The sequence below is a fragment of the Phodopus roborovskii genome, unplaced genomic scaffold (genome assembly GCF_943737965.1).
Source record: "Phodopus roborovskii unplaced genomic scaffold, PHOROB, whole genome shotgun sequence".
Taxonomy (NCBI): Eukaryota; Metazoa; Chordata; class Mammalia; order Rodentia; family Cricetidae; genus Phodopus; species Phodopus roborovskii.
Window position 1 is genome coordinate 7,590,743 of NW_026126515.1, and position 24,319 is coordinate 7,615,061.

General features: G+C 41.7%; 1 protein-coding gene across 11 annotated transcripts in view; it reads left to right on the forward strand.

Moving 5' to 3' along the window:
• The window catches only part of Gpatch2l (G-patch domain containing 2 like), a 47,179-nt gene extending 25,673 nt beyond the window's left edge, over positions 1-21,506 (forward strand). The window contains exons 7-10 of one of the 11 annotated variants that reach the window (XR_007835241.1): positions 418-457; positions 2,636-2,662; positions 12,837-12,931; positions 18,589-18,737. Coding sequence is in view for 10 of the 11 variants with exons in the window: in XM_051196374.1 (XP_051052331.1) it covers positions 2,577-2,662; positions 5,409-5,594; positions 12,837-12,931; positions 18,589-18,750 (529 nt within the window). In the remaining variant the exon portion in view is untranslated. Of the gene's footprint in view, positions 1-417; positions 458-509; positions 565-2,576; positions 2,663-5,408; positions 5,595-12,836; positions 12,932-18,588 lie in introns of all 11 variants that reach the window. The other 10 variants (XM_051196374.1, XM_051196376.1, XM_051196375.1 and 7 more) reach the window with 10 other exon arrangements.
• The last annotated feature ends 2,813 nt before the right edge of the window (positions 21,507-24,319 follow it).

Genomic DNA, 24,319 nt, shown 5'->3' on the forward strand with positions numbered 1-24,319 from the left:
ATCACACACATATGCACACATATCATATATAACAACATACATTAAAAAAAAAGCGACCCACATTTGTATATGCTAAAGAAACTGTATAATTTTATTCCTTAATCATTATGGTCAGTACCTAAGAGCAGTCCTATACATATCTAACCTAGTCTAATTTTGGAGTTTGAGTCCTCTTCTCACTGAGAGCTGAGATAAGGCTGTGTCTTAGTTGGCTTTTCCATGTCCAGTTTTCTGCTTTCCATTGTTTACCTTCTCCACTGAGGATTACTTCAGTGAGACTTGTTCACACATAGCCAGCGTCCTTCTCCTTCAGCTGCGTCTCTTCCAGTGTCTTCTTTGTCTTCACTTCTGTATCCCACCTTTATCTTCTTCCCTCATATTTTTCCTATCACTTCTTTTATTATTCTCTCTCTTTAGTTTCTGGCTACCATCAGCTGGGAAAAGAGAACGAAAGCAGGTAAGATAATTTTTGGGGGTCATCTTTTATCATTCAATTTCCTTTTCTTTAGAAAGAATAAATCATTGGCTTCTGATTTTCCTCACATTTCTGCTTGTGCACATGCGGTGAGTAAGATCACTCTCCATCACTCTTGAGTTTTTTGAGAGCTGAGCTCTAAGACTGCTCTATGCTCATCTGTAAGAACTATAGCCAGTTCCCTCCTTAGGTTCAGCTGCAGTTGTCAGCTTCTTATTCATGACACATTTCACAGAAGCCTGGTTTTATGTTAGCTTTTCCCTCTGAGATTCATTTTTACTTATGTGTCCATGTGGATATATAGGCATGTGAGCTCAGGTACCTGCGGAGGCCAGAGGGCGACAGATCTGCTGGACCTGGAGTTTCAGACAGTTGGGAGCTGCTTGACATGGGTGCTGATGAAAACCGAACTTGAGTCGTTTGAAAGAGCAGTACTTGCTCTTAACCATTGAGCTATTGTTTCAGTTTGATTAAAATGTAAGGTGTGTCTCATGTCTCTGGTTTAGTTTGCCATTCAAATCCTGTGCTGTGACAGTCTGAGCATAGGACTCAGAAGGCTTAGCTCCTTTGGGGGAAGTGATGAAGCCCTTGTAGCTTTTTTCTCTTAATCTTTTCCTTGGCTCTCCTTTAGGGTGGCCTTAATACATTCTGGCTTTGAGTAGGATCCATGATTTAAAAGTAACTCATAGTGGTTGTTGTTATGTTTATAAATGTTTGACTCTTTCAGTTTAGAGGTGAGGGTTGCCTTAACCTTAGTTCTGAGCTGTGAAATTGATAGAGACTTATGGGCAAAACTGCTCAGGCTTCCTGTTGCTCCTTGGTTGTCTGGTTGGTTATTTTGGGGTCTAGTTAGCGTTTTATTATGTTACACAGTTTACATTTGCAAAGTTCACTGGGAAGTTGATGTTTCACAATTAACTAGAACAGTGGAAGGTAAAACCAATGTGTGTTTATGAGATGATTTTAGTTCATGTATTTGAAGTTATATATTACAATGTATATAATGTAATTACTATGCCAGACTTACCTTGTGGAAACAGGGAAAAGCTGAGTGTAAGTAATAGTGTAAAGAAAATTCTAAATAAACAGTAGTGCATGTAGTTGGCAGATAAAGGAAGGGTCATGAAGGTGGCATGCAAGAGCTTTGGGGACTATTAAGCTAGCATGTGGATCATATTTGCTTCAGAGCATGCAAAGGCAGGATTTATAGCCATCTTTTGCTCCACATCTATTATGTACAAATGATGAACAATGCATCATGGGTTTTAGCTAGTTTTCCTGAAGTTGCAGAGCTGTGTATTCTAGCTATGTTTCTGTTCTTTGAAGTTACCACTCAAATTCTTTCAGTCTTAAGTCATAAAGTTAACCATTTTTCAAAGGAATGTTTATTGTGGGGAAAGCACAAAGAAGGCTAGCAAACAAAGTGAGGTGCTTTGTACACAGTACCCTATCTGATCCTCAGCTCCTGTTTGGTGCTAAAGATACACTTCACTCTCACAGTCTCAATCACCTTTTAGGGTCAATAATAAGTGAGATTACTTTATGACCTAAAAAGTAGTACTTGAGTTAGCCCTGCCAGTAACCCTGTTATAAGACAAGTAGGGTGGCTGGTGATATACACTGGAGAGGAGTCTAGTGAAATTCAGAGGTGATGTGACTTTTAAACATAAGCAACTCAGTGGTGCATTCAATTAGGCATTCTAACTCTAGGCGCCTTTTGTTTACACTGTACTTACACTGTGTACTGGGATGTGCTATGCAGTTGTCCTTGAAAAGGTAATGTCTTGCTAGTCCTCTTGGGAAATGGCTGATATATAGTGGATAATCATTAGTGTAGGTTCCTGGACTGTCCATTAAGAAATACTGTGTTTTGGCCATTTAAGTGATTATTGCATGAAAGTTTTTCTTGACTAGGAATAGTGTTGTTTGCTATGTGCTGGAACATTATGGACATAAAGTCAGACATGCATAACTTTATTGAATGATATTAATGTTTATGACAGAAGGGTTGGACATAGTCAAAGAGAGCATGTAGGCTGCTCTTTGGAATCAGGTCTCTTTCTTTTAAGCTATACTAAAACAATCTGATTTATCCCCACAGTTTAATCCTCTCTCTCCTCTTTACTCCCTGGATGTTCTTGCTGACGCTTCTCATCGAAGGTGTTCCCCTGCACACTGCTCTGCCAGGTAATTGGCTCCCAGTGGTGATTATGTTCTTTTGGAAAGTGCTGTGTTCCTTTTCATAACACTTGAGATTATGTGGTATATGTGCACAGGATCTGATTTGATCCTTACAACAACCCTTAGAGTAAGTCCATGTTTCACAGGTGGAAACAGGCTGAGGGTGGAGGAATTCCTCCTGTGATCACGTGGCTGTGTCTTCTGACTCGTATTTTGTATTATTTCTGCTGTTAAAAGCCATCTGCAAAGAACATTATTAATGTCCCTTGCCATGACCTGCAAAGCCCTGCATAATCCCTTCTCTGAACGGAAAGATCTAGCAGTACCAGGGAGAGTTCCGTTTTCTTCTTTAAAAATGGCATACCTTTACTCTCATTATCATTGTCTGGAAACCCCTTTGGATCCCTGGGTAACTAAGAGGTCATCTGCAGCACCATCTGGTTCCTCCATAGTTCTTACCTTTGTCTGTAGTGAGTATGTGTACCACACTAGTTCATTTAAAATTCCACCCCTACCCCATTGTCTTTCTCTAGGATACAGAGACCTTGTCTGATTCCCTGATAAATCTCAGCGTGTGCACCTGGCACTTGTTAGGCATTCTGTATGTATATGTCACATTTTTTTTTTATGGATTCCCTTAATTCAGGTGATGCGGAAGTGGGTATGGTTTGATGATAGCATTTCTTAGCAGTGTTATTGTGCATAGAACAGTAACAGTCTGAACCAAAGAACTCTTGTTAGTTTCTTTTCCAAGGTTCTGATGTTTTTTTGTTTTGTTTTTTGCTTGTTTGGTTGGGGTTGGTTTGGTTGATTTTGTGTTTTTTTTTTTTTTTTTTTTTTTTTTTTTTTTTTTTGAGTCAGGCTCTCACTTTCACTATGTAGCTCTGACTGTCCTGTAACTATGTAGACTAGGCTGGCCCCAAACTCACAGATCTGCTTGCCTCTGCCTCACAAGTGGTGGGATTAAAGGGGGGTTGCATTATACCCAGCTTCTGATGCTTTTTTATTAGTCAGCTTGTAAGGAAATGTGCTCATAGACTTGTGCTATAGCTGCACAAAGAAGTAGCTGTTCTTTGAACATAGTTACAAAGAGTTAGGAGAATGAGCCCTGTTGTGTAATCTACTGTTAGGTCTTTCTGCTGAGGAGGTAGTATTTTGAGAAGGAAAGTCTTGAGAGGAAAGGCCATTATACGTAGTGTTGCTAAGAATGTAGAATTGGGGCTGGTACAAGCTTCCATTGTAGGTCTTTACTTCAGTATCATGCTGTTTATCATTCACTCATTCATCCATCCATCCATCCATCCAGCATTTGCTGACTCCCTACTATGTGCAAAGACCTTTGTTTTTGTTTAGAACTGAAGCTCTCATGAGAAAATCAGATATGGAAACTGATAGCTATGATGAAAGTTTGCACCCGGAAGCTGTAACACACAGAGGTGGGGTTCCTAATGTAGGCCCATGGAGGGTTTTCTGGATTTCAGTCCATAGAAGCACCTCTGTTTTTTGTGTATTTGTAGTAGCTGTGCACTTTTTGGGAAGATCAGGTGAGCAGCACCGCACAAACCCAGCACACAGTGGACTGCCCTGCCCTCCTTGCATTAGCAAGTCTCTCTTCTTCCATTAGAAGCCTCTCCCCACTCTCCTGTACCCAGAGCTAGATTTATGATACTCTGTGCATCTTGTTACTTTGCCATTATTGTTGCTCTCTTGACTGGTGGCATTTGTGGGTAGCCTTTGAAATATTAAGAAGTCTCAGCCAAGCTTCTAGTGTGTACAGCTCAGGGAGTGCTACTGTTGCTTTGTGCTCTTGCTAGAAGCAAAAGAGAGAGAATGGAGGCCATTACCAGTTGTCTTTGTCTTGTCTTTAGGAGCAGACCCAGATTAGTAGGCTAGGTGCAGGTCTTTTAAGTTGGGAGGAAAAAGCTTAACAGTCATTATCTTATCCTTAAATTTCTCAGTTTTAAATTATATACCTCTGTTTGGCCTAGTAGCACATGTGTGTGCATTGTGTGCGTGTTGTATGTGTACTATCTTCTGCTCCTTGCAGTTTTCACTTAATGAAGGATGCAGGAAGATCTGAAAGGTGCTGCTCTGTGGAATGATCAAAGTAGGTGTCCGTGGTACAGGTTTCAGAAAATATGAGTGAGAGACACTGAGTTCTTAGGGATAGCTCTCAACCCTTTAGAGTGATGGGTCTCCATGCAGCAAGGTGTCATTGGGGCAGGACCTGTCTGACTCTAGTTTGGGGGACTTGTACGATGGGATTTGGAATCACTCAGAGTCTTTTAAGAAGAGTGGACCTTTTAGCAAATGCCTTGCATCAAGGAGCGGGTGTAAAGGAGCAGAGTGCTGGAGAAGAGGTAGCATTACAAAGTGTTTCGGATGGAAATTTTATCTTTTTCTTGTCCCATTTTATTTGTAGTAAGAAGAAATTCCGTTCAAAGCATCTGGGCAGCACTGGGAATTTTACACCCATCATTAGAACGATTTGTGCGCGTGTGTGGTGACTGTGTTATCATTAGTGGTATAATTTTATTTTGCAAAGAGAGAAGTGTTTCCTGTTTTATCACAGCTTTCCCTGAGGAGGGCTGCTGTATTAATTTGCTGTATTGCCTCCTGGCTGTTCCCAGGCTGTTTTCCTCTTCATCATGGAATTTGTAATGGCCCTCGTGCCTCTTGGGAAGCATGTGAGGAAGAGTTCCTCGGGGAGTGCTTCCCTTTTTTCACATGCCTATAATTACTCTCCTTTAAGAGCACAAAGAGTCTGATAATCATGCCTGGGCTCTGAAGGTTCCCTCCTGTCAGGGATCTGAGCTGAGCTACTTCCTTGCTGGACACTGCTGGCTACACTCTGCTCGACTTCAGCATCTGAACATGACCACCTCAAAAAGCACATACAGCTTGGGACTTCAGAATAAGCTGAGGCCACTGGGGTATGGTGAGTGACCTCAACTACTGTAGCTTAGCATTTCAATATAAGCAAATAAATAACAAGACCTAATTTAAGGTAACACTAAATGGATGTGTCATTTGGCAGGTGGAGACTTGTGGAGGAGACTTTTGTGATTGTTGTACCATTCAATACATTTGTAGGTTCTCTCTAGAAATACTTCAGTTTGGTGGTAGTTTTCAACTCTTACTCTACTTGGGAGTTATCTTAAAAAATGCATCCATAGGCATTAAGGGAGATGGCACTGGGATGTGAGTTTGATCCCTAGCAGCCATCCCTCCCCCTCTCCTCCTCCTCCTCCTCTTCCTCCTCCCCCAAGCTAGACACCTCAATATGTATCTATAATTTCAGCACGGAGGAGACAGAGACAAGAGGGTCCCTAGGGTTTGCTGGCCAGACACTCTAGCCAAGTCAGGAAAGGCCCAGGCTCCATCTCAAAAGTTGGAAAATAATTGAATAAGATACCTAATACTTCCAGTCTCCATGCTCATGTATGTGCACCTGATGCAAATGTACACACAAAAGCACATATGTGAACACACACATGCACTCAAATTAAAAACAGTAATGACCATCCGTACTGAGCCTGTCCAGTGCAGGCCAAATGCTGTTGATCTGGGGAAAGGCCCAAACATTGACGTGATCTTAGAGCTTCTGAAGTGACTGCTAGGCAACCAAGGTTAAGAGCTGTTGCCCCAAGTCCTGGCGGTTTCATGACTGGTCCTTGTGTAATGGGTACAGGTCCCATGTTTGGGTGTTGTGAGCATCATTCTTCATGGAGGCAGACCACTGGGATTCCTTAAGCTTCCAGGTGAAGAAGCATTGATTAGCATGGTGTACAGCACATAGTTGATGAATGAAGAACGGCAGAGTTTCATTGGTGTGGAGTGGTACGTGAACATTTGGCTGATGTCTGGGTACAATCCATACAGCTGTTTTAGTTTAGTTTTGTTTGCTGGCATGCCAGCATTGTTATTTACTGTTGAAATAGTAATGTGCTGTGCTAAGAGTTGCTGCTACACAAACAGCAGATGGAGTGGTTGGTGTTCTCGTAGAGGCAGTGGTATTGTAGTCAGATTCACAATGAGACAGAGCTGTGGGCAGTTTTCCCCAAAATGAGATTGACTGTGAAGAACCTTATCCTTAGCATGTTACCTTCAGAGGACAAGTAGAAACTACCAGTTGCTACATCTGACACATGTTACTGGCTGACATATTTGAGTACTTTAAAGCAGTTTTTAGTTTTCTCTAATCCCTGTGTCAGTCCCCCTGATTTGGTAATGCATCTATTTCCAGTTCTGAAATAGGAAAACACTGTTTTAGTATCTTTCCCCTGATCCCTAAGTAGGCCAGTTTCCTTGTAAATAAGCTTTTTCATTTGTGAAATCTTATTTTCACCTGAGTAAGGGTGGCAGATTCCCAAGCATGTATTCCTATAATAAACATGGGTTTTACTGAGAGAACAAAAGATCTCAGCGTCTCCTGTTGTCATCGTTGCTCATGTGATGTTGGGAAGAACTAGCATTAAGGGCATGGGAATTAATGTATGGTAGATGCTAGCCAGAATCTTGGGTTTACCCGGACACTCAACCTCATTGTTCCTCCGTTTCCACATGTTAAAAACGGAAACTTTTTTTACAGGGATTGAAATGAAGTAATGTATCTAAATACGCAGCAGTCTGGCAACCAGCAGTTGTTGGGTTGCTTCCCTATCTTGTCTTAGGGTGATTTCAATCTTAAGACCTTTGAGCTGGCTCCAGACTTATTTGCTAATGAGATGCCGTACAGATTCTTGAGGGCCTTAGATGGCCTCAATTGACTCTAAGAAGAGTCCATTGGACAGTGCTTAGCTAGAAAGAAAGAGACCCTCCTGCCCATTAGAGAGTTGAAATATGATGGGCCTAGCTCATTGTAATTCATTTTATCTGTTCACAAGCATTACAATCTGCATATCAGAGTTGTGTGCCCAGCTGGCTGTGCCACTTGACAAGGCGTTTCAAAGAGCAAGAAGAAGACTCAATTCATGCTATTAATTTTGACCTTTGGAGCCATAATAAACAGCCTCAGGTTTTACCCCAGGGCTTGGGGGAAGGAACCTTTTATTAGTCCACTGTCTGTCTGGGCTGCTGTGACACATCACAGCCCCCACTCAACTCTTTAGTGCCTTGGTTTCAGCCCTGTGCGAGGAAGGATTTTGCTGTAATGGCACCCATCCATATATATATATATATCCTCCTGCCATGTAGCACACAGTTCTTGACTCTTCTTCTCTTGAAGGCTCTTGGATGGCTGCCATTTTACTGCCTGTGTGGAGTGATGAAAGCACTTTCTGCCTGTCCTTCCATGTAATACTCATCTTCCCAATGGGTCCCAAGCAGTTCTGCTCCCGTGGATAACATCCCGCCTTGACCACACCAAAGGAAGAAGTTAAAGGCAGTTTTAAATGCTGGGAGCCCTTTACCACAGCTTGCTAAGGATTAGGTTTAAGGGGGAGGCCATCAGGGAGTTGTTAGTCTTTGCTTGCTAGTTGAGAGCTTGTCCCTTGTGTAATTGTGAAGTGAGCTTCTCCCCATCTTGTCACAGACCTATGCAGGTCAGGGAAGGAAGGTCTTTTCCTCCACTGGGTGTTTAATAAATGCTGGGACCCTGAAAAGATGACCACAGGTGAGGCAGGGTACTTTTGCTTCTCCACATGCGATCCCCTTCTCCCTCTTACCCAGTGCTTGACTTGTTCCTTAGTTATGACTGATTCAGTATTCATTCTCTGTTTATGAATCCAGCTTCCCACCATGCTGTGAGCTTCTGGGGACAGACCCATGGGACAGTCACCATGGATTTACCCTATGTGCCTCAAGCATAGAGTTCTACACAGGGCAGGCCTCCATAAATTTTTGTTGAAAAAAAAAAATCTGAGGTTAATAGATTCGTAATTAAGGAGAATAATTAGAATATACACTATGTATGACCTTTGGTCCTTACTAACATCCATTTTTTTCCCTCAAGTGTTACATAAGGAGAAAATATAGCAAATAAATACCTCTTTTTGTTGTTGTTTCAAACACCAAAAATGAAGTTTTTCATAGCTTTAAAAACAAGTAGTTTTGAAGGTGAACTATTCCTTAGATTAGCTTGCCATTGGCAGACAAAAGAATGCTTTTGCTCCTTCTGAGTGACTTTCAGTATCTTTGTTCTAAACCAGAAGCAGTCACTTGAGTTATTATTTTTGCCAGCACTGGTTCTATTAAACATGCATGTATTTCTCTCAAAGTATTTTTCCCCCTAAAAGTACATTCCTGCCCCTGGGACATAGTAATCTGCCCAGTTTCCTAAGTAACACAGTTTGGGCAGCTCACCTGATCCTTCATTCTCTGCAGGAAAATAAAGTAGAAATGTTATGTTTACATGAGGGTATAAAGAGTTCTTTTCTTCATTAATTGTTAATCTTCACCATTCACCTTCACAGAAGAATTTACTTACTGCTTATGAAGTAATATATTTTTAAAGTCTATTATCTATTAATAATTATTCTGTATCCCTTCCCATCGTAGAGAGAGAGGGGTGGAGGGAGGGAGGGAGTGTTTGTGTGTGTGTATGTGTCTGTATGGTATGTGTGCATGTTTGTGCATGGGTCTGTGTCTACCCGCTTGAACATTAAGTCCAGAAGTCACTGTTGATGTCTTTCTCGTTGCTCTCCACCTTATTTTTTTTTTATTTTTATTTTTTGCATATATTTGTTTGGGGATGCACCTGTGCCACACAGAACTCTTGTTGAGGTCAGAGGACAATTTGTGGGAGTTGTTTCTTTCTTTTCACTGTTTGGATAAAATCCACTGGGGATAAAATCCAGGTCTTTGGGCTTGGGCACCTTTACCCATTGTGCTGTCTCACTGACCCTCCAATGAACTCTAGGAGTTCACTTGTCTCTGCCTTCCTAGTGCTGGCATTACAAGTGCATGCTGTTTTGCCTGGTCTTTTTGTGAGTGTTGGGGACCCAAACTCATGTCTTTATTAATATTCATCATGCACTTTACCTGCTGAGCCATATGCCCAGCTCCTAACCCCCAGTCTTTGGCAAATGCTGCCACAATTCACAGTAGGAGACTGTGACACCAGTAGGAGAAATACAGATTCCAGCATTTCATATTGTGAAAGAACTGCCTACCCTAAGTACTCACTGGTCTTTGGTAGATAGTCCTGAGACCTAGGCAGATGAAGCAGGAGAGAGCCAGTCTCTCTCTTTGGGTTCTTGGTGTCTATACTGGGAACTATATTTTTATTATTTAAACTTTATTTAATTAGTATTTAGCCTAAGTATTTAAACCTCTGTTACTGACTAGATTATCACAGTAATAAGGTACTACCAGAATTATCTAGGAGCACATTTCAAATAAAGCTTTTTCTGATCCTGTATACTAAATACAGATCTTAGCTGGACATGTGTATTTTATGAAAACTCTTTACATGATTCCATTAACCATTTGTCATACCAATCAAGAGTGCTGTTTTAACCTGGTGAACACACAGGCTTAACTTCTGAATAGCCTCCCTTGTTCCTGAGTAGCTGGGATGATCCTTTCCCCAGCACATGCTGGTCCCATTTATTAGCTGTTGATCTTAATGCCTGCCCTATTCTGTTTAGGAAGTTTTCTCCTGTTTAGGAAGTTTTCTCCTGTGTCAATGCATTCAAGGCTATTCCCCATTTTTCCCCCCCTTAGGTTCGGTGTATCTGGCTTTATGTTGAGGTCTTTGATTCACTTGGACTTGAGTTTTGTGCAGGGTGATAAATATGGATCTATTTGCATTCTTTTACATGCTGACATCCAGTTAGACCAGCACTATTTGTTGAAGATATTTTCCCCATTATATATTTATGGTTCCTTTATAAAAAATATCAGGTGTCCATAAGTATGAGAATTTATGTCTGGGTCTTCAATTCAGTTTCATTAGTCAACCCATCTGTTTTTATGTTAATAATATCCGGATTTTATTGCTCTGTAGTAGAGCTTGAAATCAGGCATGGTGATACCTTCAGAAGTTCTTTTATTTAACAGGATTGTTTTAGCTGTATTGGCTTTTTTGTTTTTCCATATGAGGTTGAGTATTGTTCTTTCAAGTTCTGTAAAAAAAAAAAAAAAAATTGTGTTGGAATTTTGATGGGGGATTTCATTGAAGCTAGATTGCTTTTGGTAAGATGGCCATTTTTACTATGCTAATCCTACCAATCCATTAGCATGGGAGATATTTTCATCTTCTGATACTGTCTTCAAAGGCTTGAAATGTTTGCTTTTTTAAAGTTTATTTTGTATCCAGCCACTTCACTGAAGGTGTTTATCAGCAGTTGAAGTTCCTTCATAGAATTTTTGGGGTCACTCATGTATACGATCCTGTTTGTTTTTAAATAAGTTTATAGAGGAGAGAAAAGATGGCCAATGCTTACCTGAAGTCTCTGTGGCAGAGCTTGACCAAGTTAGGAGAAAGCATGTGATCAGGGCTCTTGCTTGTGGAAAGCTGGAACTCTGACCTGTCTCTCGATCAAGGAGAGTACTGCAATGCCACTTCCTCTTCTACCTAGTCTTGGCATCAAAGTGTTTGTCCATCCAGACATCCCATGTACCTTCGGTATTCTGTCACTCCAGACGTGTGTGCAGGAGCATGTACATACATACAGGAGGGTGTCCATGAAGGTCAGAAGGGGGCACTAACTCCCTGGAAATGGAAGTACAGGCAGGTATGACTTACCTGATGTAGGTACTGGGAATGGAACTGTGATTCTTAGCAGGAATATCAGGTGCTCTAACTCCTGATCTCTCTTCCCACTCCCACACACTAGGCGGCGGTGGCTTTGGTGGCGGCGGCTTCTCCTCCTCCTCCTTCTCCTTCTCCTTCTCCTTCTATGGGCTATAGTTATGTATTTTAACATTTCCTATTTTTAGCTACTTTTTTAGGGTTCATTCATTCTACCAGTTGATTTTTAAAATTCTTATTCCTTTTAAGTTCTGGTCACCATATACTTAGTGAGGATCATCTCTTGCCCTGTGCTGAGGTTGATGGATCATTGGATAATTATGAAAGAAGTATAAATATGGCCAATGCTCTCAGGACCCCTGTTCCTAATCTCAAGGGGATTAAGCCTCATTAGGGAAGCATGATGTATTTTCACCAGCCAGATAATGATTCATGGCATGCGGTAAGCCCCCCAGTGTTCAAGGAAAGCTTTGTGTAAAAGTGACACTCAGCTTTATCAGGCAGTCTGTCCAGACTGCAGAAAAGGATGAAGTCAGGGACTAGGGAATTATGATACTATCTCAGAGATTTCAGTGTTAAGTCTGTTGTTTCACAGAGAATCTTGTTTTTCTGGGTTAGAGTATTTAGATATATTATTAGTGAAATAAGCTGAATATCCTCACAATGGAACATGTTAGTTGACATAATTTATACTTTTGAAAGTGACAGAACAAAATATTTAACTTGTGGTATAAACACATATTAAAAATCAAGATTATCAGGGCTAGAGGGTTGACTTAAAGGTATTTAGAACACTTTGGTGTTCTTAAAGTGAACTCAGCTTCAGTTGATCTCCAGTACCCATTGAGTGGCTCGCAATTGTCTGTAACTCCAGTTCCAGGGGATCCGAATCCCTTCTCCAGTCTCTGTAGGCATCAACATCAGACACAGACAGGAGATACACACACACACACACACACACGCACGCACGCACGCACGCACGCACGCACACACACACGCACGCACGCAGACAAAACACTTGTACATATAAAATAAAAGTTTTAAAAACCCAGATTATGCGGTGGCAGCAGAGTTAAACAAACTGTAATTCTGTGTAAATGTCCCTGTTCACAGGGCATTAACCCTTTCTATGCATTATCATGCAGGACTAGGTATTTTATTAGTGAATTTAGCTCAGTTGCAGTTAGAGTTTTCATGTAAAAGCATTGAATAAAAAGTCACATAATGAAGCACATATTTATTGAAATTTAAATGTCTGTTTTCCCAGAAATCTGGTAAAAAAAAAAGTACAGAGTGCCATGTAATGTGGGTTATGCATAATTCTGGGTTTGTCCAGAGGCTTCAATGATTAGTGGCAAAAGATGATGCCTGTTTTGTTAGCATATATTTATAATGGGTCAAAGATTTCATCTGGACAGTATAGTGTATTACAAGTACCACAAAGTAAACATCTTTTTCTTCTTCTTTCTCCTTTCATTTCTGCAGGCAGGCAAAGGTACACTGGGGACCACCCTGTTCACATGACATTAAGAGGAAACGGAAACCTGTGGCCTCAGCATCTTTATCTAGCTCTAGTACAGGTGATTATGTACAGTTGTCATTCATAGAGTACCTGTTGTGTACTAAACACTAAATGATGTGTTTTATATACCTTCCCTTGGAATATTTGTGAAAAGGAATCTTTATTCCTATTTTTATATAAGAACATTGAGATGCTGAGAAGTAATTTTCCCAGTTCTTTCTTACAGTGGAGTCTACTTTTTCATTCTGTCACTTGGCATTTTGCATTTCTTTGTCAGCTATTCCCAGGCATTTGAACCTTTGTTGTAGCACAAACAGGAGAGGAGGTCCATGCTGATGAAATCCAGCTGGATAACAGCTTGGTCAGTAGTCAGTGGTTACCTGGGCTCATTTACTTTCCGCTTTGAAAAATAATTTTTATGGTCAAGCAGTGATGGCACACGCCTTTAATCCTAGCACTCAGGAGGCAGAGCTAGGTGGGTCTGTGTATGTTCAAGGCCAGCCAGAGCTACACAGAAACCCTGTCTTGAAAATCAAAGAAAGTAAACCAATAAAAATAAAACAGTAATTTTTATTTTATTTTACATATATGAGTGTTTTGCCTGCACGTATATCTGTATACCGTGTGTGCCTGGTGCCCATGGAGGCCAGAAAAGGGTATTGAATTTCCTAGGACTATAGTTATAAATGATTATAATGATTATATATATAGTTATAAATGATTATGGGTGCTGGAAATAGAACCTGGGTCGTCTGGAAGAGCAGCAGTCCTCTTAATCACTGACCCAGCTCTCCAGCCCCTGCTGGCTCCCTCTTCCACTCCCTTTTTCATTCCTTCCCTCTTTCCCTCCCTCTCTCCCTTTCTTGGTTATTTAGAAGTAGGGTCTCACTATATAGCTCCGGCTGTTTTGCAACTCACTATGTAGACTATAAACCAGGCAGGCTGTCAACACAGAAATCCATCTGCCTCTGCCTCCCAAGTGCTGGGATTAAAGGCTTGTGCCACTACACCTGGCTTTGTTTACTTTCTTAATTGGTTTATACAGCACAGTGTATTCTCACTGGTTATGTATAATAGTATGTCCATTTTTTACTCATCATGAGTTGTCTAATTAAAAACATTTTCAGGTTAAACTTTTTTAGTTTCTGTATAAAATTTATGCCAGTTGGTAGAAGCTAAAATAGTGTTGGGAGAGTGACCAAGAGAAGATACAGAACAGTCTGGGGCTCTGGAAATGCTCTGTATTACAAACCAGGCAGGTTGTCATGGGTTTATATGTGCATAAAAGTCTTCAAGCTATACACTTAAGGTACACATATTTTATTACAATGTTATCAGAGATATTATATGTCAAGCCTATTGCAAATTACTTCCCTTAGATAAACTATAGATTGAACATCTCTTAAAAACCCCAAATCTGAAGCAGTTTGAAATAGGAAATTTTTGAGCACTGGAATGCACTTGTAAGTAGAATTCTCCAACTGACTTTGTGTGATGAGTTGCAGTCAGAAGCAAGCACAGAAAAGTAGCATGTATACATGTATACATGACCTTTCAATGTATACATATATACATGACCTTTCAACTATAAGTATAAGATATTTGTGAAACCAACAGATTTAAACCCAAAGCACTTCTGGACCTTGGATAAAGCTGACTTATCCTGTGCTACATATTACACATTTCAGGTCAGTTGTTGGCTGAGTAAAGATAAACAACAAACAATTATGGATCCCACCCCCTTGCCTTCCCTGAGGGACTTTTCAGCTACTCTGAAATAATACCCCTTTGAGCTTCTTTCTGTGGTGACTGCTAATCAGTAGCTCATCCTGAACAATCTTAATCATAGACCTAATGACGACTGTGAATTCTGTAGTTGTTTCCACCTGCACAGATTCTGAGCTAGGCACTTTGTGTACAGTACTTCATTTGACCTCTGCCTCAACTTTCCTGGATAGACGCAGTTCCATCCCACTGGTGTGTGAGCAAACTGAGGTGTCAGTTAGTGAGATAGAGGGTCAGGTCAGATGCTTCCCTGATGTGCTGGACCCACACTTTAAACTCCCAGGTGTCCCTAGTATGTACAGGAGGGTTGATTATCCCAGACCAAAAAACTTAGCTCCTCAGCCAATTCAGGCAGTTTAAAGACTTAAAACCTTTCCTCATAGCGTTTATCCCCCACCCCACCCCCCTACCCCCTGCCGCCCTTTTTTGTCTTATTTTTTGCTCTTGCTTTTCCCCCAGTTCTGGGGATCAAACCTAGGCCCTCATGTCTATAGGCAAGAGCTTTGCTGCTGAACTACAGCCCCAGCCCTGCTTTAATGCGTTATGAGGACAGAACCATTGGGAAGAGTTGATTCCACATTCAAAGCAGGAAATGTATTTAGTGTATTGAAGAAGACATTAGCTGTGTTTCCCAGGGGAGCCCTCTCCTCTCCACTCACTTGTTGACTAAGCCCTGCTTCACTGAGCACTTCCTTTTTTTCTACCCACAACCTGAGTGCCCCGTGGAGGTGAAGGACACAGCCTGAGCCTGTGCCATCAGTCAGGAGAACAAATGGGCTTGCTCTGCCTACCATCGGGCCATCTCCGATTCCACCTCTTTTATAGAAATGAGTGATGAAGAGAGGCGCGTCCCGCTTTGCCGCTGTATTAATACACATCAGGGGCCAGCTCCTGGCACTAAATCACACAACTGCATACATCTGTTATCAGCTCTTCACCAGTGTGATGAACAAGACTGCAGATAGAGGCTTCCTTGTGTCATTCTTTATAGGATTTTCCTAAAAGAATAAATAGCTCAGATCCCTGCCACACTCTACCTGTCACTGTGATGAATTCAGCTTCTTTCTTAAGCATGCAGCCACAAATCTCTGCCCTTCCCCCACCCATACGAAGTTTGAGTTGAAATTGACTGAATTTAAAGATGTTAGTAAGGCTAGAGGGGTGAAGAAAGGAAGAGACACAGAAGTCTCCTTTGTTTGGTTTGTTTGTTTGTGTAGTACAAAGGCCTGGAGAAAGGACCCTTTCAGGATCACTAAGTAGCTCCTTGAACTAGAACACTGTTATTTTCTTGTTTTTGTCTCTGCTCTCCTTCCCTCTCTGACTTTATAGCATGCAGAGGTTTAGTGCACAGTGCTGTTCCCTGGATCCTAGCGAGTAAGTGTGCAGACCTTTTCTAAGACTGGTACGTGAGGACAGGAATTTGCCAGCAAGCCTATACCACTTGCTGAACTGAGCTAGCTGTGCTTGGCTCTTAAAGAATGTATTGGGGGTCCGGGGAGAATGACTGTTTCCTTCAAAACTTGAGAATAAGTGACTCTAAGCAACGTAAGGCACTTGGGCTTAATATTAAACCAGTGTCACAGCCCTGAGCATTCAAACTCCTCCTCCTCCTGAGGATGAATCCTGTTTTTTGGAATAAGGGAACTGGAGCCACTGGAGATTCTGTTCAGAGCCTGGATAGTTTGGGCTATTCCTAAAACCTTTTCCCAACCTTGCATTCCCTGGGATTGCACCCATCATTCAGAAGCCATTTCACAGATGATCTGTTACTTAGTTACTAGTTTTTAATGTCTGTTCGCTGCTAAGGACACCAAACACTAGAACAGGCCCACTTCTTTTTCCATTTTTATTGGCATGCACGAAACTGATGGTTGTCGCTATGACACCCCATACATGTAGATAACATACCTTGATCATCTTCAGTCTCCTATTTTCACATACTTCTCTCCCCTGCCACTGTTCCCCTCCTTTACCTCTAAGCACTCCTTTTTTATATGGTGTGGTTTTCTTAGTTATTATTGTGGCATGAATAAAATACATATAAATATATATAACCTATTGAGCTCACTTAGAGTTGCTCATATGTAGACTTTTTGGGACTGATCACTTGGTGTTGGATAGTCACTTAAGGGTCTCATCCTTGGGGGAGACCAATCTCCCTCTCTCAGCAGTCATTTCTTTTCTGTAGTTCTTCATCTAGGGACGGGGCCTTTGTCCGCTCCCTCTGTCCGTGTTGGCATGTCAGTTGGTGTAGTCATTGTTCAGGTCTTATTTAGGCAGCCATTCTGTTGGTATTTTATGACTAGCTTCCTTCTCTTACATAGAAGACATAATCTCACAGCAGATATCTTGGTCCTCTAGCTCTTGCTGTCCTCCTCACCTCTGCCTTCTTGGTAGTCTCTAAGCCTTAGATGCAGTGTTGTGTTGTACACAGTGACTGCCATAAGCTATCACCAACAGTACAGTAGTGGTTCTCATATCTTGGGAATAACCAACAGCTATCAGGTTGGTCTTAAGACCTGGTCATTAGGAAGGAATTCATGCCTGGGACTCCAAACCTAGACAGCTACACATGACTGGAGGTTATAGAACCTGGAGGAACCCACTGCTATCACTTTCTTAAACCAGTGTATCTCTAACTGCATTCTTACTACGAACCCTTCTACCCACAGATGAGTGTGGCTCTCACTCATTACCAGGGAAGCTCTTCTCTATTTCAGTAGATGGAGTCCTCACTCATTACCAGGGAAGCTCTTCTCTATTTCAGTAGATGGAGTCCATCGCAGCTAGCCAAACTAACTGACGAGACTATGAGAGAACTGACCGTGGGCTGCCTAGCCCCAGTGTATCTAAATTAATATTATCTTAAAGTCAAAACAGTATTCTCCATATTATTCTAACTCCTAGGAGAATATCTGATTGCTATAAAAAGAACATTGATAGTCGATACAGTAGGTGTAAAGAGAAAAAATTCAGCTAACAAGAAAAACCTTCCCCCTCTCCTCAGTGGTGTTAGTTTTCCTACTTTTGTTTTAATCATCACTTTTATTTTTTAAAGTAGTTTTAACAGATAGATATATCTCTAGAGAATATGTTGTCTTTTTTTTTTAACATTTCTGAACCATGCACAAAAGAATTCATATCTTACAAGATTCATGCATGTTTTGTTGTGCAAAATCCTTTGTTTCTGACTGCCACACACAATATCTGCTTGTATGAGAAGGCCTGTGCCACAGCTCAGTGATCTTGATTGCATTGAATTGTATTCTGTTTTATACCATTGTGAAAAGCACTGTGTTCTGGGAGAGGGTGGTGCAGACATTCTTCTGTGTTACTTGTGGCTCATTCAGTGGTGGTCTCAGAGACCAGACAGTACTAAGCCTTGGCAGAGATATGATTGGAGCCCTTCAACGTTTTTGGTGGAATGTAAAATTGTACATCCTGTAGAAAACCATGGCAGTTTCTCAAGACAGCAATCACAAAAAGGCCTTGAAATCTGCCAACTCTGCTCCTGGTTATATCACCTAAAGAATTAAAAGCAGAAATTTCAAAATTGTTTGAAGTTATTATCATTTATTTGTATAGCCCAGAACTCAGGGGCTACAGCAAGAAGACCATGAGTTTGAAGCCAGCGTGGCCTACGGCAGTGGGGTAGGGAATCCTGATTATGCAAAATTATACAGTGCCTAGCACACGAGTAAAGTGTTTCAGTTTTTTCCTGTATCTATCTGTTCTACTGTATTTATTCCTGGAGAAATGGTTCGTAAATTTGACTTTTTTTTTAAAATGAAGAATATAGTAAACCTTATGACGCCCCTTGGGTGAATTGAGCATGGAGTATAAAGATTAAGAAACATATTTCTCAGCGCCTCTTATCCTAACTTCTTAAACTAACTCATCTCCCCTTCTTACTTCTGTTGTGAAACATAGTGCACCCAGATGTGCTGGAGCCAGCCACCCCACCCCAGAAGCCTCCCCACTCCGAGTGCTTGGACAGGACCTCTGCAGCAGAGAAAGCCACTGCCTCCGCTCCTGCCACGTTTTTCAAGATGCCACATGAAAAGAGTTCTGGATGCAGCTAGAGCCCAGTAGCTGATGGGTGTTGAAACTGTATTGTACAGTCTTGGTGTCCTAATTGACATTCCTGGTCCTTGCACTACCAGGACCAACTCCTCTTCACATGCAGCAGAGACTCTTTCTTTTGGAAAAAGATATTTGGGGAATCTTTTTTTTTTTTTTTTATAAAGTATCAGGGCGCGGTTTTCTTTAAAGGGGGTGGGGCATCTTCTGCTGTATTCCTTACTTTGTTGTTAGCCCTCTGTTTACCTCCAGCTGCCTTCCTAGAGCTGTTGCTCCTTGGCAGCTGTGTCTTTGTTCCTGGAAAACTAGTAACAGCTTTTGCATACCTTCTGTGTAGAGCTTTTAATATCACTGATGAAGTCCCAAATTCACAGCCAATTCCAGACACGTTCCTGGATGGAATTGTGTCTATGCAGCACCGCTTGCCATCGAGCCTTTATTCACTCTGTGCCAGTGAGATACACCAAACAAGTTCTCAGTTTGGGGCCTCAATGGAGACACCTGCAGGACAGGTTGGGACTTCTTCCACTTGGCCTGCACTTGGACTGAGGGGATCACCAGCAGCTGCATTGTACTTGACCTCATCCTCATGGCCTGTGTTCTGCTCACAGGGTGTGTTTAAGCATGGAGGTTGGTACACTCAAATGCAGGTGGTGGTTTAGGTGCACAGCAAAATAGTCAGTGGATAGTGTTTGCGCTAGCATTTCTGATCCTGGTCTAAGGCTTGTATCCTGAGTGGGACTTAACTATTAGTGTTCTATAGCTCAGTAGCCAGTGATGAATAGGGACTCATGCTCTGTTATCTGTTACAGTAATGACTGCTTGGGGCCATGCTTTGGGAAGGAAAAATGTCTTTTTGACATGCCTCTATGTGGCATGTTTATGACTGCTCAGCCGCATGTAGAGTTGTATATACGGTTGTACCTGAAGTCCGATGTCACTTTGTCACAGTGAGGAATATGTGACTGCCTGGAGCTGCTGGGGAAAGCCACATTTCCCCAAAGTATTATCAAGAGCACCCTGTCAAGCAGACCTCTGTGTCAGCCTAGTGCTTTTACTCTGAAATACACAGGAGCTGTTTGTGAAATGCTCACTGCTTTAGTCACATGGGACAGAACACATCTCCCTTAGGTGCCTCTTCTTCCCACAGTGTAATTGTCCCTTCCACACAGTGTGAGTAATGTGACGTGGCAGTGGGTGAGTCTGTTTGGAAAGGGAACATGAGGCTGTCTCTTGTAGATTCTGTGGAAGGCTGAGAATGTGCAGCTGACCATAAGAGAGTGGTGGAGGGAGGTGCAGAGAGAGTTCATACAATGGGAGGGCAACACCAAAGCCTCCAGTCCCCAGAGTCGCCCTGGTTCTTACAGGGAAGGACTGCCCTAATGGGTGTCACAGCTGCCTCCACAGAAGATAGGGAATGTGGCTCAGAGATGAGAGTGGGCCGTGTCTTGCATTCTTACCTAGTTCCTGCAGTGACATATGGAACACATTTCTAACTTTCTGGGTTGGGCTAAGGGAGAGATCTACTGATGACACTTTTAAAATGTTTCCAAACTGGTTCATGAACATGTTGACCCTGATGATGGCTTGTTAGACCTCCACAGTTAGGTGCAAACACATTCCTGTAGCTCTCCTTTGTGGTACATTGCTAGGTCATCCTCCTCCTACCTGGGATTTAAAGTAGTTTATAGATGCATATTTATTTACACTTTAAATATCTCTCTGAAGCCATGCTAATTTTCAGATGTGAAGGCAGACTTGCATACTGTACTCAGGCACGTGAGTCAGCCTAAACAAACTATAGACTTTCATGCTATTCTGCCATGGGTTATATAATCTGTTGTTTCTCGTTGGTCTCCCTAGGCCAATGTGTATGAAGCTTTTTCATGGATGTTTATCATCTTTCTTGGTCATGCATTTCTACACATTTCTGAACACTTTTGATAGGGATTACCCAAAATTGTAGTATCTTCTTATAATGAATGGGAATAAAGTTATTTACATGAGAAAATAGAATATTAAGTGCACAAATACTTTCTGATATGGTGTTGTAAATTACGCTCATTTTAAGGTGTAAATGCATGCTTAGGGAAGTCTTTATTCTGCTGTTTCTCTGTCAACCAGCTTCAGGGGCTAACTTTGGTATCAGCTATATTTTAAACCTTACATTTAAGAATTTTTATGACACAGTAGATAATGTCATAAATTAAGATCTGCTTCTTAAGGAAAGATGCGGTTTTGTTGTCAGTATTGAAAATGACCAGACAGACCTTGAAGATGACATTGATTGCACTCGTGCATTGGATATCAGGAATTAATGGAGTCAGGTGTCACAGCTCTGACTTCTAGGCTCTGATATATCCTTATGGACTACACAGATGTTTCTCTTAATTTCACTGTTGTATTTTTTCTATAACAGACAAAGGTCATATTACCTACTTGAATGACGTCCATTCACAAGTCGTTAGCTTTGCTGAGGAGTTTGAGGAGACTTGAGATTATTTTTCACATGCAGCATTTAAAGGAAGAGCTTCATTTGTATCGAACCCCTGGGTAGCTCTTGGGTTAGAACTGATGAGAAGAGGAATTCAGTGCTGTTTATGTGGTGCTACATTTGGAGAGACAGAATACAGTTTTTCTGAGTGGCACGTGGTTGGCCCTTGAATTCTTTAGAAATCAGTTGCAATGAGATTTTAGATGGTATTAGCTCTTAAACAAGGCAGTTCTCACAGCAGATGACCCAAAGTAAATAAAGTGTCTCAATCTGTGGTGCTTATGAGATCTTTTTTTAAAATAAAATTCAATGTGTATAGCAAGTAATTTAATTATCAGTCCTAAAAAAGATTGATTAAGCTTTGCATTTGGGGATGAGAGACAGAAAGCATCTAGCTATCTACCTTTTTGACTATCTTCTAGCTATCATATTTATCATCTACCATTCATCAATCATCTATCTATATCTGCTCATCTGTTCATCTATCTACAGTTTCCTTTCATGGTCTAGGAAGTTCTGTGTTAACCTTAGTTAAGCCACTGAGTACTTAGAGTTATAGGTACTAGGAGGAGCTGCCAGACAGCCATGGTCATGTCTGGTGCAATTGGTTCTTTGGCTCTAGGTATAGGGTTATGGGGATGCATGGTTCATGTAATGTCTTTGCTCTGTTTTGGCATCATTGCTGTGGTTCTGAGCAATGTGTTTTTATCTCTCCCCTTCCTGGGCAAAATGCCTTGGATACACCTCAGCAGCAGAAGCTGTGTTCAGTGTCTTAGGAACCTTGTTTGAACTGAAAGCCAAGTGGCTGGCTCTAGCAGACGTGGCCACTGTCTTGTTGGGGGCATAGCTTAGACAATGGGGAAGTGGAAGCATTTCACCCTTGTTGGCCTCTTCCTTTGCTAAAGCTAATTTTGCTCATCACTGTGTCCTTATTTCCTCTTTCTGTGGTTAGCAGAGTTACAGCTTCTTGCAACAGTAAGAATGTGTTCCTACTCCATCGGAGAAGCAAAGCCAAGGAATGGAACTGGTCATTTCTACTTCAGGCACTGAACATGAATGGCTAGGGTGTTCACTCCTGTGTTATAATCTCAAAAAGAGGAAGGCCCATGCCTAGAAATGGCAATGTGGAAGAAAAGGAGCAATAACTGTAAGGTTTTAAAAAAGGAGCCAAGTACTACAAATTTGGGCAGAATAATATATTCTAGAAGTGGGGAAATCTCTTGGTAAATTAGCAGATTTGGAACTACAGTTGTCCAGTATGGTCTGAGGATGAGGCTGATGCTGAAGATACAAAGGGGAACCATCTTAGGCAGAGGGAGGAGAAGGGGTGCTCTGAGCAGATCCTCAGACTGGTCCCTCGACTGGCAGTGAGGAGATACTGGAGATGCTCATGGTGTGGAGTAGTCTCTGGCCAAGGGAAGGGGACTGCTTAGAGCAGTTCTTAGACTAGCAGCACCAGACCTACTGAGTCAGTGCCTAAAGATGAGGTCCAGCAAGCCTAACAAACAAACACTGCAGGGGATCCCAGTGCAGACTTAAGCCTAGGCAGCACAGGCCTTGCCAGTAAGAAGACCGTCTCTTTGGCAAAGACAGATTTTGTGTATGATTCCCTTCTTAAACTCTTTAAAAAAAAAAAGGGGGGGGAGGGGGTGGCTTTGTTCCCCATGATTTTCCTTCCCAAACACTTGGGAAAGGGTGAAACTGCCCTCATGGCCGTGAGTAGAGGATGGAAGTGACTTGATATTGAGGTTTAATAAGGATCAGGATAAACAAATAGGCCAAATAGATGTTTATTCAGGGAAAAATAACTTAAAACCTAGACAGATGAACACCAGCAAGTTCCACTGGATGCTCTCCTCTCCGCATCCCTGTCCTTCCAGCAAGAGAGCATTCCCTGGCTCCTCTGACCTAGTTCTACTGGTCACTTCCACCCCTGGCTCCACCCCCATCGGGCATGGTAAGTGCCACAGAAGGAGTGGCACAAAGTGAATATCCTACTATAATTCCCCTTTTAGTCTAAAGAAAAGATTTAGGCTTGATACAAAACTGTATACAAAACAGTGAATAACAAGTGTGCTCTAAGAAAAGGAAAATCGAGAATAAAACAACCTACATACTAGTCCTAGGGTGAAGGCATAACAGAATTTACAATAGAGTTGTCCTAAGCTGGAAAACTTAAGTCTAATATATCTAACTAGGAAGAGAGAATAATAGTTGTGATAGTTTAATCTTCAACCTCATCAAGACCTGAGAAGGAAATTAACGATACTAGAGTAGACAGGAAGTGCGGATGGGCAACTTCCAAAAGGTGCAGCGAGGACAGAAACAGCAAGCCACCTGAACAGTCACCCAAGGTCTCACAGCAACGTGGTACACCCAGTTTTGGCTAAGGCCAAGAGAACTTGACAGACCACAGCAACAGCAGGGAGGTAGAAAGGCTCTTACCCTGACTTGGCAGGGTCCAGCAGACTTCTGGCGCCATGGTGGGTCCAGGCCAGCAGGAAAAACCTGCTCCTAACAACTTGACATAGGACGTCCAATATAACAAGAATAATAGCCACTTTTCACAATTATCAGTGTAAAATGTTACATGAGGTACATCCTCCTGTGAGTTTTGTGTTCATTGTCAGTTTCAAGAAAAAGCATCACAGTTTTCTAGCATAGTAATGTACATTTTAATATATAGTTCAGAAAAAATGAAAAAGTTAAAAGAGCAGATACCTCAGGTATGGAGCAGGCATATAAGCATCTGTCGGTCAGTAATCTCAGTACTTCAGTTCACTCACACTCTCATGCCTGCTTTATACACAGCTATTGAGTGTGAAGGCTTGGGACCCAACAGTAATACCCCACTGAGTTGTCTGAGTTTCAACTTCAGAATATGATAAGCTCACTTGAAGCTTTCAAAAGATATGGACGTTGTTCTTGATGATTTTTACTCATAGTAATTAAGAAGGGTCCTGACTTAGAGCCAAAGCCCACAAACCCAAGTTCTCTCTTCCAGAGGGAAGTATGGCAAAGGAGTTCACTGTATTGGGGAAGGTGATCTTGAAGCTGTCTAGCACTGGCTCCCTAGACTCTATATGT